This window comes from Strigops habroptila, chromosome 3 (genome assembly GCF_004027225.2).
Source record: "Strigops habroptila isolate Jane chromosome 3, bStrHab1.2.pri, whole genome shotgun sequence".
NCBI lineage: Eukaryota > Metazoa > Chordata > Aves > Psittaciformes > Psittacidae > Strigops > Strigops habroptila.
The window spans coordinates 53272964-53289289 of NC_044279.2; the positions used below are offsets into that span (position 1 = coordinate 53272964).

Genomic DNA, 16326 nt, shown 5'->3' on the forward strand with positions numbered 1-16326 from the left:
GCATGTTTCAAGTTGCCACCATGGGCCAGCTACCCATTTTTTATTACAACATTTTACTACATTCTCCATGGGACTAAAATTTTCAGCTTTTAAACTTCAGGACAGTTTTAGAAATTTTCTGTTACATATATGTATAGATGACATTCAAGTCCATCCTGGAAGTCCTGAAACAATGCAGACATGTACATTAATACAATACAGAACACATACATATGGCCAGTGGAGACAACATCTATTCTCCCTGCAGATGAAATTATGTCATGACTATAGCTTTCTGCATGACCCTAACCACGCTACATAGCAGTTTCGTAACTCCTTCACTGCAAAAGAGTGCACAACTAAATCCAGAGATCAACTCCTTGTACAAAACAAGAAAATGTTACCCCAGTTGGTTGTTACTGTAATAAGGAGTTTAACCACACTTGGACATCTGTCACATGCATACCTAACAAATGGAAATATAGACAGTAATATAAGATAAATCAGTTTGCTGCTTCTGGAAGCAGAAAGGAAAATATTCAAACCACAACATACTTGTAATTACCGTAAAAAATGAAGTCTGCTTTGACTGTTATTTGAAGGATGATTACTTTGATTGAGCTTAGGATTTCCCATTTCCTTGGTAGATTAGAAAAATCTATACGGAAATTATATTTTGAGTTTTATGGAATCCATAGAAATTCAGTAAGAACTGTATTAAGAATTGTATCTGGGTATAAAAACACACTAGTTCCTATTTGTCAAGATATTAGAGGTAACTATTTGTGAGTACATTTAGAATGCTTTCAAAATGAAAGCTAATGACTTCTGGCATATTTCAATGCACCTTCTTTTACATTATATAGCATCCCCATTTCTCTTGGAAACATAACATTTATAATTTCAAGATTGTAAGCCTCTTGTGAATAGCTTGGCATGTCCCTTCCTATTATAATGTAAATGTTTATTCATGTGGAATAATCCTTCCATACATGGTTACCTTCATATCTGGATTTCCAAAAGCTCGTGTATCACCACAAATGTTGCAACAGCTGTCCATACAACCCAGTAAAACAAGTTGTCTTGTACTAGTCCTAGAGGAATACCTTTAAGAACTGCTTATTTGGCTTCAGAATTTATATTTAGCCAAGTGTTTTTTTCAGGGAGAGAATGTACCTTAAGCTGCTAAATTACATAATTTAGAAATAAGTAACTGGAAAAAGACAAAGTAGATTATGTGAACTGCTTCTCCCCGAAACAGGTCTTGATTCCAGAAAGACCATATTGCATAGTTAGCATAGCTACAAAAAAAAAAAAAAGATGAAAACTTCCATTCTGCACGTAATTAATAAGCAATTTCATTATTTATCAAGAACTTTTAGTTCTTCCAACGTACTGTGCCCCATGGTAGTATCAGTCCTCATACAGAGCCATAGAATCTCCTTGAAAGCTGCGCTTATTAAAATCATGTAAAGCGAGCTCAGTGCTATTATGAATTCATTTTATAGAACAGAATGCACCACCTTGTCATCTGAATTCCTTTTTACAGAAACAAAGATCTTTCAAAGGCACACTCAGGTATCTAGGTTACGCATAACACTTGAGCAGAAACTGTGGGAAGTTATGGATAGTAAAGGTTGTTCTGCATTCCCTTTTCTGACAGCAATCAAGGAAACAGACTTTGAAAAAAAGCAGTAATGCAAAGGAAATGATTAAGGATTGTATGAATAGAATTCCAAGCTGTTAGTTCAAATGTCTCTGCACAGCAAGCTATTGTAACTCCTCTGGAACTAGTCTTTAAATTAGGGGAACTAGTTTTGTACCTCAGACTTAAAAATAATCCATATACCTTCTAAATAGAAGCTATTATATAGAAGCATTAGGTACATTAATTTTCTAGATGTATGCAGAATGACTTTGAACTCTAGTACTAAAGAGCCATGATGAACTTTACATACAGTCAGTGCTTCTTCAGTTGGTCATTCAGATGAAGTTAATAAAGGGAGTTAAGTTTAAAAGCATATAAAAGGTGACACTTTCACTTCAGCACTTATACATTTGAGAGCTTTCAAGAGCTCTTGTATTTTTAGCCAACAGGAAATAACAGGATTATGCAGGCTCATTTACTTGGCTTGTAGATTTTTGTTCAACTATAGTAAAAGTATTATTACAGACAATTGCTGAATTAAAAGATCATATGTACTGAGATAAATGCCTACAGCTAGGCAAACTTAACTCATAACCCATCCCCTTCTCAACAGGAATAAAAGCTATAGAAAGCATGTAAGTTGAATAAGTGTCTTTCAGCGTTTCCAGTTTTCACAGGTAAGAATTACGAACATGTTTCTATCTCTTTAGACAGTATTAAAGGAATAAAAGAAGAACACTGAGACTTAAGGAACCACTTTGAGCTACCTATACACCAAATTCTGATTCCCATTCATTGTAGAGGCCATTTTCTCTTAGGCCTATCTGGACATCAAAGCTGGAGGTCTGGTAATTGTACCTGTCAAGATGATATTGCCCATGCTTTAAAGGAGAGATCAGCCTTCTATAAGTAGGCTAATGAGCTCATCAGACCTAACAGTCCTATGAAAAATAATCAAGTCTATTTCAGTTTTCCCGTGAAAGTTACGATGGAGACCTACTTATGGAGCCTTACATTTGGGAAAAAACACCTAACCCGTGTAGACTATAAGACAGTGTCCATGAACTTTTTAAACGAAAGTTGAAAAGTTGAAGTGAGGGTTTCCTTTATTCAGCAACAATCCAAGAACCAGAAAACAGGTAAGAAAATTCTGAACATGTTGGGGCTTTGAATCCACTTATCCATCTGTTATTAAACAACTATAGCACACTGACTCTCTGGACTAAAAGTGCAAAAATGGAAATTGATGAAGAGTTATTCCTACAGATGATATTAAATTTAAAAAAAAAAAAAAAATAAAATAAAATTAATGTCCTGAACTGGAAATATAGCGGATGAATCAGTATGGGGCCAAAGTAAGTATCAGTGAAAATTCCACTTCAGTGCAACCAGGAAGCTTTCAGGCAGTATAAGTTTTCTAGGCTGCAAATTCACATTATGCGTGTTATTTCTAAGGCACAGTAGACAGTAGAAGACTACAGAGATACTCAGCCAGATCTAAAAAGCTTTAGCTTAGGTACAATAAATTGTATAGCTCTCTCATGCATCACTTTGCTTGAACCTTGCTTCCTCTTATTCCTTAGACAGAGAATATAGGGTTGAGTGCAGAATTCTGATGTGTAAGAATTCTGAAGAGAATATTGATGGCCCAAAGAGACACAAGAAAGTGTTTTCCATGGAAAGGAAAAACACAAACTTTTTTAGAAAAGTGGTATTCCACAGTGGAGAGAACAACTAGTCTTTCTACCCTACTCTCTGGAAAGTAGCAAGAGAGGGTCAAGAAGAGTCTTCTGAAAATCAACTTAAAACAAAAGGCATTCAAAAATAGGTTATAATGTTTTCCTCCCTGCAAGAAGTTCTCTAGGCAATCGTTCCAAATGAAAATCGTTTGATGTAGATTCAAATATAAATACAGAGGTCCTGTGGTTTTTCTTGATTCCTGTAAAAAAGAAATCAAAAAAATCTTTCTTTTTTTCCTGGAATGTGAGTCACAGAAGACATTGTAAACAGATTTAATCACAATAGCAACTAGCCAGTCTTTTCTGTTATTTTTATATATTAAATTTATTTCTGAGGAATCGTGACATTTTTCTTTCAGATAATCATCCTTTGAAGGATTACATAATATAAAATAGTTCATGGAATGAATAAAATAATGCAGGATATGAGCTATTTTACAGCTAAAACACTGCATTAAAGCTAGTAATAAAAAATTTAATACAGTTATAATTCCTCACATATTCCTACTAATCCTAAACTGCAAATTTAAAGAAAAATGCAAAATAGGGTGAAATGCTTTTTAAAAATATAGTTTCTTCCTGGGCACTGTATTGTTTCTTTCAAAGGGAAATGATTGCAGGATTTCATCCACAAATGAGGATGCAATTCTTTTGCTATAATGATCACCAAATGCAGTATGGATAAATTAATTTTGTAATCTGCTATTCACAGTTTATAGGAAAGTAGTCAGTTAGATAACCATTCAAAAACAAAACAGCAAACAACATCACAGAACAAAGTTAATATGAATATCCAAATATTAAACAGAAAAAATAAACTTGCATTATTTGTTGCACCACTGCAACAAAATAATGATATTTCACACTTTGACCGATCTTCCATCTAAGGAAAAGTTTTCACACACTAATGAAATGACACTGGAACCTTCTTTTAATGGCATCATATTGAAAACCGGTATATTAAGACATACATATGTCTACTTCATCCTCAGTGAATGACCAGTTTTTCTTATAACAAAAATCTACTGAATTTTAAAATCTAATGAAACTACATTGTAGTTTAATAGAAAAAACAGAGGCATAATAAGACTTTACGTCACCTGTATTTTTTTTTTTTTTTTTGTACCTTTATTACATATGGACATAGAACAATCCTTGTCCCTCAAGATGTGGGAAAAATTATCTTCAGAAACATTTAGGAAATGTTTCAGTACTTCATTGATCAGCAGGAATAATAAACCACTGGATGGGGCTTTGTAAGAATTCACCAATTCAAATTTGTCCATCTATTTTACACGAAACTTTCTCTAACCCACAGAGTTCTACTTTTATTTCTGTCTCTCATGAAGGAATCTAAGAGTAGAAAGGAATAACACAGGTCGTGGGAAACATTATCTCTATGTGACAGGAGATGACATAACAAAAATACACAGTTATAGCATCATGATTTTGTAATGTTATCAAAATATGTCCATTTCTACACCCTGTTCAAAATATTATTCTGAGGAAAAACGCAACTTTATCAAAACACTACTAATAGTTTTCTGCTCCTGTAAAAGGCTAGCTATATTTAACAGCATAACAGCATTTAACACTGCACGTTTTCTTCACCACTGCTAAACTATGCCTAAGTCAAATGACAAGATCTGGTAATCATAACTAGTTTCCTACAGTGTCCTCACTATCTGTGGCATCTGAATGTTTGGCAGTGCAAGGTGGAAAATCTGTCTGAAGAATTCCAACATCTGTTACATATTTCCACTTCCTCAAATTATAACTTATTACTGCATGGTTGAACTGTATCTTTTTGCCAGTTTGAGGTCCAAGTGGCTAACAAAGAAGAAAAACTTTTCTAAGAGAAAGCTCAGGAATCAGCAGAACATTATTAAACCAGAAAAGTTAAAACAATGAAAATATAAAGAAAAATTATAAGAGTTAATAAAATAAATAAGCCTATACTCGTACTTAGGGTTCCCCTCAGCAGTATACAGACAGTATGTAAACTGCATAATTTAAGGCACATCAGAAGCTGAAATTAAGCTTAAAACATTTTGCTGCATATGTGCTTCATTGTTTTTATAAGTAAATTAAGGAGCTATACAAAGTCATCTAATAATGAAAATACTCAGAAAGCATACATAGTAACAAGACTATTAATAAACCTACAGATGTCAAGATCCTAAGGATAGAGAGATAAGGAACTTCAGTAAAAATCTGTAGGAAAAAGAAAACATTAATTAGCCCTTCTGGCCTTGTGATCTAATTAATTTGACAGCCTGTATGAGTTCTCACAGGATTGCTCCATCTACCAGGAAAAAATAAATCTATCAAAAAAATTATGATCAATATAAGCAGCAAAATCTGCAGTAATGGAAGATGGCAAAACGGAGGAAAAAAATTTCAACAGAAAAGTAATTGAGGAGAAAAATCATACTATATTATTTTGATGTTCAGCACTGACAAGTGTTGATGATATAAATTTTTAACAAGCAATGAAGATTTTAAGGAAACTTTTCATGTAAGCAAAGTGCAGAAAGCAAAAATTACACTAAAGAGCTACTTTCAAGCGGAACTTGACAAAGGCAGGCAAATGTAATTTCCAAATAAGATTTCTGCTTGGGACTCTAAAAGTATCCTACCTGAATTAACAGTGCAAAGGGACTGCAAAATCATCCTCTAACTAGCTTGCAATAGTAGGCAGATTCAAATGAAGTTAGAAGATTCTGGGGTAAGGATTTACATTTCATTCAATGCATTTTTCGATCTTATCAATGTAACTTTTACTTTGGGAGGTGAATACTAAGCAATGCTGGATGCAAAGTCCACATGTACAAAACCAAAACACAGAGTGAGGATAAATCAAACTTCCCAGCACAGGAAGAGCTGATGCTTGATCTTTTCACTCTAATTCTCTCTATGTATGCAGAAATCAAGGAGAGATTATGAATTTAAGAATAAACAAGATTCTAATAAATACTTTTTTTCCCCTTTATATATTTGGGTGAAAAAAGAAGTTCTGCGAAAGCTTAACTTCGCTTTTGGCAGAAGAGTGCCAGACCTGAAAAGACACATCTAGATAAGGATGAGAGGTTAGCTGCAAAGTGAATTAGATAAAAACCCAATGGGAATGACTGACAGGAAGTACTTTGTTCTGAAGAGAATGAATAAACAACTATTCTCACAGCAGCAAACAGCAAGATTTCTGAGAACTGAGAGGAACTGCCCAAAGAAAGGGACATGATAAATACTCTCAAGAATGAAAAATCTATCATAGTTTTGCAATTAATGAATCAGAAAGATCATGTCCACTGCAGTCTTCATTTTTTCAGTTTGCAAGTCTTCAGATTATTCAAGTACATACTAGTCTCACTGGAAAAATTGGCTAACACCTCCTAAAAATGCAAATATTCAAGATTTCCTTAGAGTCTAGTCTGCATATGTTCCCTTCAAGATTTGGCATTAAATAGATTTCACAATTACAATGAGAAGAACATCAAACCTCTATTCCTCTTACAAGAGGGGAAATCATAAATAATCAAAGTTCATAAAATAAGCATTATTATGTAAACATGCTGCATAGTATGAGTAGATACAAAGACAAGATTTGAAATCATAGAAAATTATACTTCCTGACAGTGGAACTGAATGAAATAAACATTTTCTTTGGCATACAAACAATCACTTGCTACGCAAGAGGAGTACTTTTTACATTTGACATTTTAGGAATTGTCAGGGGACTTACTGGTATTCTTCACAGAAGGCTATGCAAAACACATCAAAATGCATCATCCAAATACTGGAGAAGGTAAGGTATCTTATCACATTCCTGCAGCTCATTTCTATTGTCACACCAGTCTTCTGCTTGTCCACAAACTGTTCTTGGAAGCATCACGCACTTCAAAAAACTGAGGTCTAGCAAACAGAACTTCTCGTCTGACTGTCTTTTCAGCAAATTATTTTAAAACTGAAGCTAAACCAGCACTTCTCTGTGTGTGTGAAAAAAGGGTAAAAGATTTCATGCATCATCCAACAGATATCAAACTACTATTTATCATACAAATGGCAGCCAATATCGTGATAAAGTGGAAAAAGAATTAAGGACATGGGGCTTGCTCTACTTATTTCAAATGTTCCATCTACAATTTTGTAGATTTGTTGCATTGCTTCACATAAAATCATCATGAAAAATACCAACACGCAAAAGTGCAGATGAAGCATTTAACCGAGTTCTTTCCTTTTAATGTGACATTTCCAGTACTGTTCTGTCTCAGCAATTAAACCAGCAGCTCCTTTGGCTTCTTAAACTATGGAAAAAATTTCAGCATAATGTACTCTATACAAAGGAAAACTGCAGGCCACTCATCCTTAAGGCGCATCCTTAAGGCTTTACTGAGTAGAAGAAAAGAAGTTCAGCCCAGAAAAGGAACATGCACGCAACTGAACTACAGAATTAAACACTTCTATTCCTTGTCTTTCTTTATTCTTCTTTATACTAAACAAAATGGAAAACATGCAGACTAACATAATTAAGTACCATAAAAAATATAGCCCCCTTAACTACATCCAAGCATGAAAACACTACACAGAATGTCCACTTGTATCTCATACTGTTTCCTCAGGATGACACAGAAAAATAGCAATATTGTCAAGTCATAATTTAGACATTGAAATGTGTGATCTGAGCCTCACGTCACATACATTTTAGTCCCTTCCCATCCAAGAATGCCTGTTCCAAACTGTTTAGAAGACAGTAAGGAAGGAGACCATCAAGATAAGGAAAGAAAAGTGAGAGATACACAAATAGAAGGAAAATGATTTCTAATAAATGAGAAGTGATTTGCTGCAAGTATTTAAGATTTTATTTCACTTTAATACACAGATCATTGACTGTTTTAAAAAGAATATTAAAATCAACCACAATATTGCCTACATTTTTAACACTATCTACTTTTATTGAATAGTGAGAAAAATTTATGATACATCATTTCTAGGGCTTGACGTGAAAACACGTCATTCCTTTTACACTATCATGCTCATGGGTCTAGCAATTTAATGAGAAAATTCCTTAGAATATCCTTGTCCTTCATAGTAAATACTTTTAAATAATAGATGCTTATTTACTCCATCTTTTGATGGCGCCTTTTATGGTCCACGCTTATTAAAGTTACTCAGTCTCTATGTCTTCTCTATGTTCAGAAGAAAAACCTACTTTGATGTTTGAACAAACTATTTCTACTCCAGCACTGGAAAATAGGTAAAGCTAAAAGACATTCTATTCCACATACTGAAGTATGAAACAGAAGATTATTGCCAGTGACACCTGCATCTCCTAGCTGCATCCACCCCAGACAATTGCTTAGCTACAACATCTCAGTGATGAAACCATGAACTTGGTGCCCCTGAACATCCCAGGGGAATGCCTCGTTTCCTTTCTGAAATGTTGATATGAGAGTGTATTTCTTTGAAAGAGGGGAGAGGGAGGAGAGAGGGGGGAGAGGAAAAGCAGCCTTAGAGATTGTTCCCCAGGAAGCATACATTACAGTGATCATTCATTTCTTTGAGGAAACTAGTCCCTTCAACACATTCCAGGAAAGGGGGAAGAGGACCCATGAGCTCCAGACCTAGGGGACATTTGAGATCCGATACTCAAGACAAGTGACATTAATGGACTAAGAAAAGAGTAGATGAAGAAATACCTGGCATCTACAGTATCCAATAACACCAGCTCATCTCTCAAGTTCTTGCTTCAAAAGCAATGGATAGTGATAATGATTAATAGAGAGGAAAACTTCACTGAGAAGCAGTTCAGTGTAGTATGTCTGAGAGTACACTGAACTTCAAGCAGAAGAAAGTAAACTAGAAAATAGACCACAAGCTTCTTGCTTTAGGATCAGTGGAAAAGGCATCTGTCAGAAGGGCCAGAATAGAAAATGGGTCAGAATTTTACCTTGGAGAAATGTCTGCAATTTTAGCACAGACTTCAGGAGTTAGATCTAGTAGAAGAGTACAGTGAAAAGATAGCTGACAGACCTGAAATAAGATATGCAACTGAAGACAATTTGTGTTGGTGGGCTAATGGTTCCCTCCTGTAGATGATGATCTTACCTACACGCTAGTATGCTGCAAAAGCTCACATGTAACGATCAAAGATGAATTGCAGAAATTTGTCTAGCAGAAAAGAGACAGAATCATAGAACTAGGCCTTTCACATCCTCCCCTGTCCTGGAAGATACAGCCTTGCACAGTGACTGTATCAGCACTACGGTACCTCTCTAGACGGACTTTCAACACGCATCTCCATCACAGGCACAACACCCTGATAAAATACAGCTTCAAAGTCAGAAACTTTAACCTATCAGAGTTTATTTAAGACAAGCAGAGAAAAATATCCCTTCCTCCTTCTCAAAGAGACACTTTTTGGAGGGAGGGGTGTTGGAATTTAGGGGGAAAATTGTATTAGGAGAAAGCATGAGAAAGGAATTATTAACATGAGATAATCTTAATTTTGTGGAACTGGAAATGAAACAGCAGAAAATTTAGAAGAAATGGCAAACAAGGACAAAAAATATGTGGGTTGATAAAGTTTTACATGGTCCTAAAAGTTTGAAGAGGAAACACTGCTTGTAAGGCAAGAGTATTAGAAGGGGGGAAAAAAGAAAGAAGCTATGTTTGTGTTTAGAACATACTTCCACTGTGTGATTACTGCTAGGCCAAAAAAAATTCTTTATAGTTATGCAGATACGCATAACTCTCCATGTAAAGGTGAATATGCATATACAATCCTTTAACATAGAATATTAATCAATTTGGTGTATAGGCTTTAGTAATCATTTCAGTAATCCTGTTAGCACAGAACAAAATAATTTGAATGAGAATGGATGTTAAACACCAAAACATGCATTTAAGAATATATATTCAAAAGGAGTAAAAACATATTACACATTTCTCATATCTCTTCCAACAAAGATTTATGAGTGAACAAAATTTGCCAGTATAAATCCTATTTTATTAAACCTGGTAGTTCTACCATAAGCACTCATACTTTTCTACTTGATTAAGCTTCAAAATCCCAGTTCTGAATTAAAATCAAGATGATAAACCTTGATTGAGATAATGAGAAATGACTTGGAAATTTGTGAAAAAAATGTAAATCTTTTCTGGGATCCAAAAGAGGTTAAATTGAATTAAACGTAGACATGATGTGAACTGAGCACTGGGCTATGTCATAAGTACTCTCCTGTCCTATGACCAAGAATAGGTACCTTGCATTGCTGGGTTTTCCCCAGGGAAATCTGAACCTCTTGAACATGTTTTCACATTTCTGTCACGACCTTTTGGTTTGCAATTCAAACGTAATAGAATGTGGGAGCAGTATTTTTGCTCAATCTGTAAGCACACCCTCAAAACATCATCCTGTAATGCTTCCAGATTTTATGAGATTCACTCCTTTTAACATTCAGAAAACGATATCAAGTCAGTAAACACTATGTTCATTTCAGAAACACAAAATATTTTCTTAAAATTCATTTTTATTTGCTTTTTAGGCAGAGCTTTATGGTAAGCATTAAATAACTGGAGTTTTCATTCATGATGGAATTGATTTCTCCAAACTATTACATCTTTCCTTCACACTGTTTATACAGATGCTTATATATTTAATATATGTTTGCACTAAGTGTTAATTGATATGGTCAGAACGGTGAAATGGTCATAAAACATACTGTTGGAAATGGTGTGGACTTTTGATGTATTTAGGGCTAATATATCCCAAGAAAATTAAATAAACAAACTATAATCCTTTTTATTTTTAGCAGAATTGTTGCTAACAGTACTTAAAAGGTAACTGTTAATACTGTTGATTGCAGTGTACACAACAACAGGATGTTATTACCAAATTAGCTTTTTTTTAAATTTATATACTATTGTTATTATTTTGGTTTGAGCTGTATTTAACTCAAACCAAGATATTTTCAGTAACAAACCAGGTTTACACTGTTCAGATACTCATTAGTAATTGATGTGATTCCAAATACTTGTTATACAGTGTGCTTTGACTCAAGTTATGTTAAATGAGCCAATATAGGCCTATTCATGTATATATATTCATGAATATTATGCAATTCCTCACAGCTTTTTCATTTTTATATAAGATTTCTATGATATAAAAATAGGATTGGGCAACAGATGTTTGTGTCTAACACCTACGAATCATCGAAAAATTTGGACCAAACATTTTTCAAATCCCAATAAATAAAATTCTGCATTTAACTATGTAAATTAAAAAAGAATTGCATATTTTCTCCAAGAGCACATAAAATGGCAGCTGTTAAAGGAGCAAGTATTGCTCTGAGACTTTTTCTCAGTGCTACACTCTTCTTGAATCTGTTTCTAAGCAGGTTTAAATGTTCAAAACCACCTTTGATCTCAACAGATGAAGAGTCATTATTTATTTTGCATTTTTAAATATTTGTGTTTACTGTTATGCTGAGGGCACACTGTGAAAGATTATTTTCTTTGGTGATCATATATGTTAATATTTTTTCAAACAGAAAAGAGTCGAAAATAAAAGAAAACCACAGATTTTTGTATGTGCACATCCATACCTGAGTATTAAGAAGTTCTTCACATTTGTGGGAATGTTTTTCAATTGCTAGAATATACTGTTTTTCAATAGCTGCTTCTTGCTGTTGAACTGTAGATTGTAGCAGCACCTGTAATAAGAAAGCACAAAACATTCAACAAAGATGTAACTGGGATGTTTACTGGTAACTGCAGGTAAACGAACACTTTTGTATAACCAGAATGCGGAAAGCTGTTATAAATTTGGAATGTTCAGCTATTAAAGTACCTTTCTATGTAACACTACCTTGTTTTCAGTCAGGACTAAAAATTTTTGGATCTCAGATTTCTTATACACAGTCTGTTTAAAAGAGAGCAGCACAAAGAAGATAGAGAGGGAGACTATTTCTGTTAAACATACTCAGTTTAGTGGGACCACACAAGAAGAGAAGTGTATGAAAGCTGCTGAAGAAAAAAAAAAACAAAAACGCCAGACATATTTCCCTGGCTGACAAAACTCCACATCCTCTCGGCATAGTATAAGATCCCATGGGCCAAGCATGATCTTCACAACCACAAGTCAAGTAAAAGCAGATGGAAATTTTGAGTAATTTAAAACATAAAAGAACGCTCCCCCAGGAAGTTCACACTTAAATGTGAAGCAGTGGAAGTCGAAGTGTGGAAAATCAAAGTACCAAGACAGTAACAAAAAGATGAAAAGATGATAAAATGAGAAACTCCCTGCATGTGAGCATGTGTGCATGCACATGAGTGTGCATTCACATGCACTTGACTGAACTTTGCAGAATTTCCAGGATCTGGAGGCAAAAAAAATAAAATAAAAAAATTCAAGATATATGAAAAAACAAATTGCCATTTGAGGAATTACACTCAGGCTTCCTTACACAATGATGGTATTTTAATGCAGGATTTACTTAACTTGTGATATGTAAGTCTTTTTCCCTAATATTATAAAATATTTATGTCACTTTCCAAATATCCATTGGGCTATTTATACACAACGTAGCAAACTATTTGTAACTAGTAATCAACATAGTGAACTAGTTGAAATTACTATGTAAGTTAAAACAGACACGTTTTATAAAAAACAGACCTTTAGCCCAAATGCAAACAAAATAAAACCCCATCTTTCAAACAATCTTTATTTTAGAGATATATTTACTTCACGGAACATAACACACACATTAAATAAATGTTGAATGCTCAAAAAAAACCCCAAAACCCAAAAAACTGAACAAATAAAAACCTAGAAGTGTTAAAAAAAAAAAATAAAAATCTTCTGACAATTTTTAAATTACACTTCCAAATTTTCCATGAATTAGCCTGTTATGCCAAAATCAGTGTTCTTCAGTAATCCTATAGTATGGTAGTGGGTTTCAGCACAAGTTCAGAGATTCAAAAGGTAAAAGATGGTGCTTAACACATTTTAATCAAAGAGGAAAAATACATTTACTGGTGTTTGCAGGGAATTTAGCTTGCCATAAGTTTATTTTTTAAAAAGCCAATTTCTTTCCAACTAAATTTAGTTCTTTTATTGACATAAATTCAGGAAATCACAAAAACTTAACTCTCAGAGAAGTATAACTTCTATGTGTGAAACTTTATACGCTAAATTCTATTGTGTATAAACTAGAATTGCCACACATCACGGGAAAAAATTAAGCCTGAGGTGTGGCAGGTTTTTTTTGCTTACACTATTGTGGCAATAATTGTTTCATTTAACTCGAAAAAAAATAAAAAAATCTAATTCTGATCTTAGGGAAAACAGTAACAGAATAGTCATTAAGTTGCAATGCTGTTTCTCAGATAGCTTCTTGCCTACCTCAAAGGTTGAGTCACTTTATGCACTTTGCTATGCAAACTTAACTGGTGACTGTTAAATTGCTATTAAACAGCATAAAGAACTTTCAGTTTTCAAGCAAACAATTATTATTCACTGGATGGCATGTAAAGGTTGTTAAACTTCTAATTTATTTTCTTATTATTATTTTAGAAAATACATAAAATTCCACATTTGGAAACAAAAGCCTCCCTTGTACACACTACTAATACAGAGTAAATAATACCAAAGAATAAATTCTGTATTTGACTATTCCAAATGGCCGAGTAAGGAATGAGAGAAAAGCCTCCTACTACGTGGCACAGTACTTCAGAGATAGCTTGTATGTTGTGACATAAAAAAAATCTACAGACAAAAATCTTTATTTTCTATATAGAGATTCAGCAGATCAGCCAGTCAAACAGGCCTTTAAAATTCACAATACATTATTTCTGCCAAGGCACTAATCTTTTCAAGTCACTTAAAAGATGATGAGGCGTGTCACATAATATCCTGAAGTAGCAATAACTCATTATAAAAAGAAGATTTCCCCTTTCAAGAGGAATCTGATGATTTTCAGAATCTGGTGGTTTTAAGATACAAGCTCTAATTTATTTTAAAGTGTAGAACATTTTTGTTCTCATGAGAAAACTTTCATGCTCAGGACAGATCATAATTGTCAGTACTGCTAGATAAGGCACTTCTATAAAACAGAAGGTCCACTCTTCTGAACTATGAACAGAGAAAGTGTCAGAGAACTGGAATCACTAGAGAAATGTATCTTGCCCTTTAAATTATGTCTATATTCTTCATTTATCATTGAAAATTACATTTAATAAATTATCTGAAGACAATTTAAAAAATAAAATAGAAGCCAAACTTGACAGTTTCCTCATATTTCTTATCTAACATGCAGTTGTTGCCTAGAACATTACTACATTCACTGCATATATCCTACACATGCCTGGCTCCAGATGACTATAAAAATTAAACATGAACATAAAGATGTCATAAAACAATGTCTTTACAAGATTGTAAAAAAAAAAAAAATTTTATATATATATATATATATAAAAAGAGAAAAAAACCCATGGAGTTAAAAAATGAGGTCACTTTCTTTGATCGCAACTACCATTTAAGGTTTCTTGATGGGGCAAATACAGCAGAGATGCATGATATTCAACCAAAGCTTTTGCAAATTTTAAGATAATCAACTACTCAAATTACTAATTAAAACCCTAATTTACTAATTAACTAAGTTACTAAACTAAAACATACATTTAGCTACTTGATGACAGGCATCTGTAACTTTTTTAGTTACATACTTCCTTCAGTATAGTGACACTAAAAGTCTTTTGACTAATTGCTACTCTGGGCAACTACTTATCACTGCTGAAACACCACTTTCTTCCTTAATTAATTACACAATTATCCTGGTGGGCTGATGTTCCATAAATCTGTGGCCACTGATCTAATATCAAGCTGGCATTCTTGAAGCAGTCTCCTTTTAATGGCTCACTGAACCATTTCAATAAGTTTACAGCAGAATGTAGTCTACGGCATCTGTTGCATGAAGTTCACAGGGTAGGATTTCAATATGGGTGCCCTTGGTAATTAATTTCTCCTTTTACATAATGCAATGAAGTTCCTTGACAAAGGGTGGCAAGGGTCACCCTGTACCCAACAGCCAGTTTCAGGACTGTGATGGCAAGAGGCGTCAGTCTTACAGATCTGTTCCTACACCCCTCTCATATTTATTGCCTGAGTCTACACTTGTTATTGTCATAAAGGAAGTGTTGGGTTCAGATTTTCAGAATTTCTTTACATTTATCAACTAGTCCTTATTGCTTCATGGATTTTCCCCCCTCCCCCCCTTTTTTTGTTTTTTAATTCTTCCTCTCCTTCTTCAGCAAAACATACTTCACAAGCCCAAACTACATCTGCCTTTAACCAAAGGTGAGGTCGCCTTTTAGGTCTTCAGTAGAGCCAAATAAACAGTCATCCTTTCAGGCAGTTACTAGGCCTTCTTTTCCCGTTTGTAATTTCCTCAGCTTTCAGAACTCTGCCTCCCAACGCCTTATGTAAGTCATTGTATGAAGGAACAGTTTAAAGAACTGTGGTACCTTAGATAAACAACTACTTAAAGCAGTTTGCTTAAAATTCAAGTACAAAGCCACACATGAATATAGGAACAAACTGCAGCCATGATAGCAACCATATAATCATAGTTATGATCATAAGTACATCATCATTTGAACTGATGCCCTTCCACTAATAATAAAAGGACAGAATTTACAAGGCTTATGTACTAAATAATCAAAGTATATTTAGATACAATATAAATAAGAACAGTAACATCTTTCCTCTGACTCCTGAAAACAAAAAATATCACCACAGCTCCAAGTGATAAGAAAAACATAGATATACATGGCTTTTTAACATTTCCTTCTTCCCCATATCTCATATTACATTTTAGCCATTACTAAACTGGCTAAAACCCCATTAACTGAGAAAACCAAGAATTAATGTCTACACTGACATTATTTTACTAGGTTTGGTTC

The 16326-nt window shown here is 34.0% G+C and overlaps 1 protein-coding gene across 13 annotated transcripts in view; it reads right to left on the bottom strand.

Moving 5' to 3' along the window:
- CCDC91 (coiled-coil domain containing 91) overlaps positions 1-16326 on the bottom strand; it is a 114548-nt gene that overhangs the window by 35707 nt on the left and 62515 nt on the right. For all 13 annotated transcript variants that reach the window (XM_030479391.1, XM_030479393.1, XM_030479383.1 and 10 more), the window contains one exon: positions 11970-12077. In XM_030479391.1, the coding sequence (XP_030335251.1) occupies positions 11970-12077 (108 nt within the window). The remainder of the gene's footprint in view (positions 1-11969; positions 12078-16326) is intronic.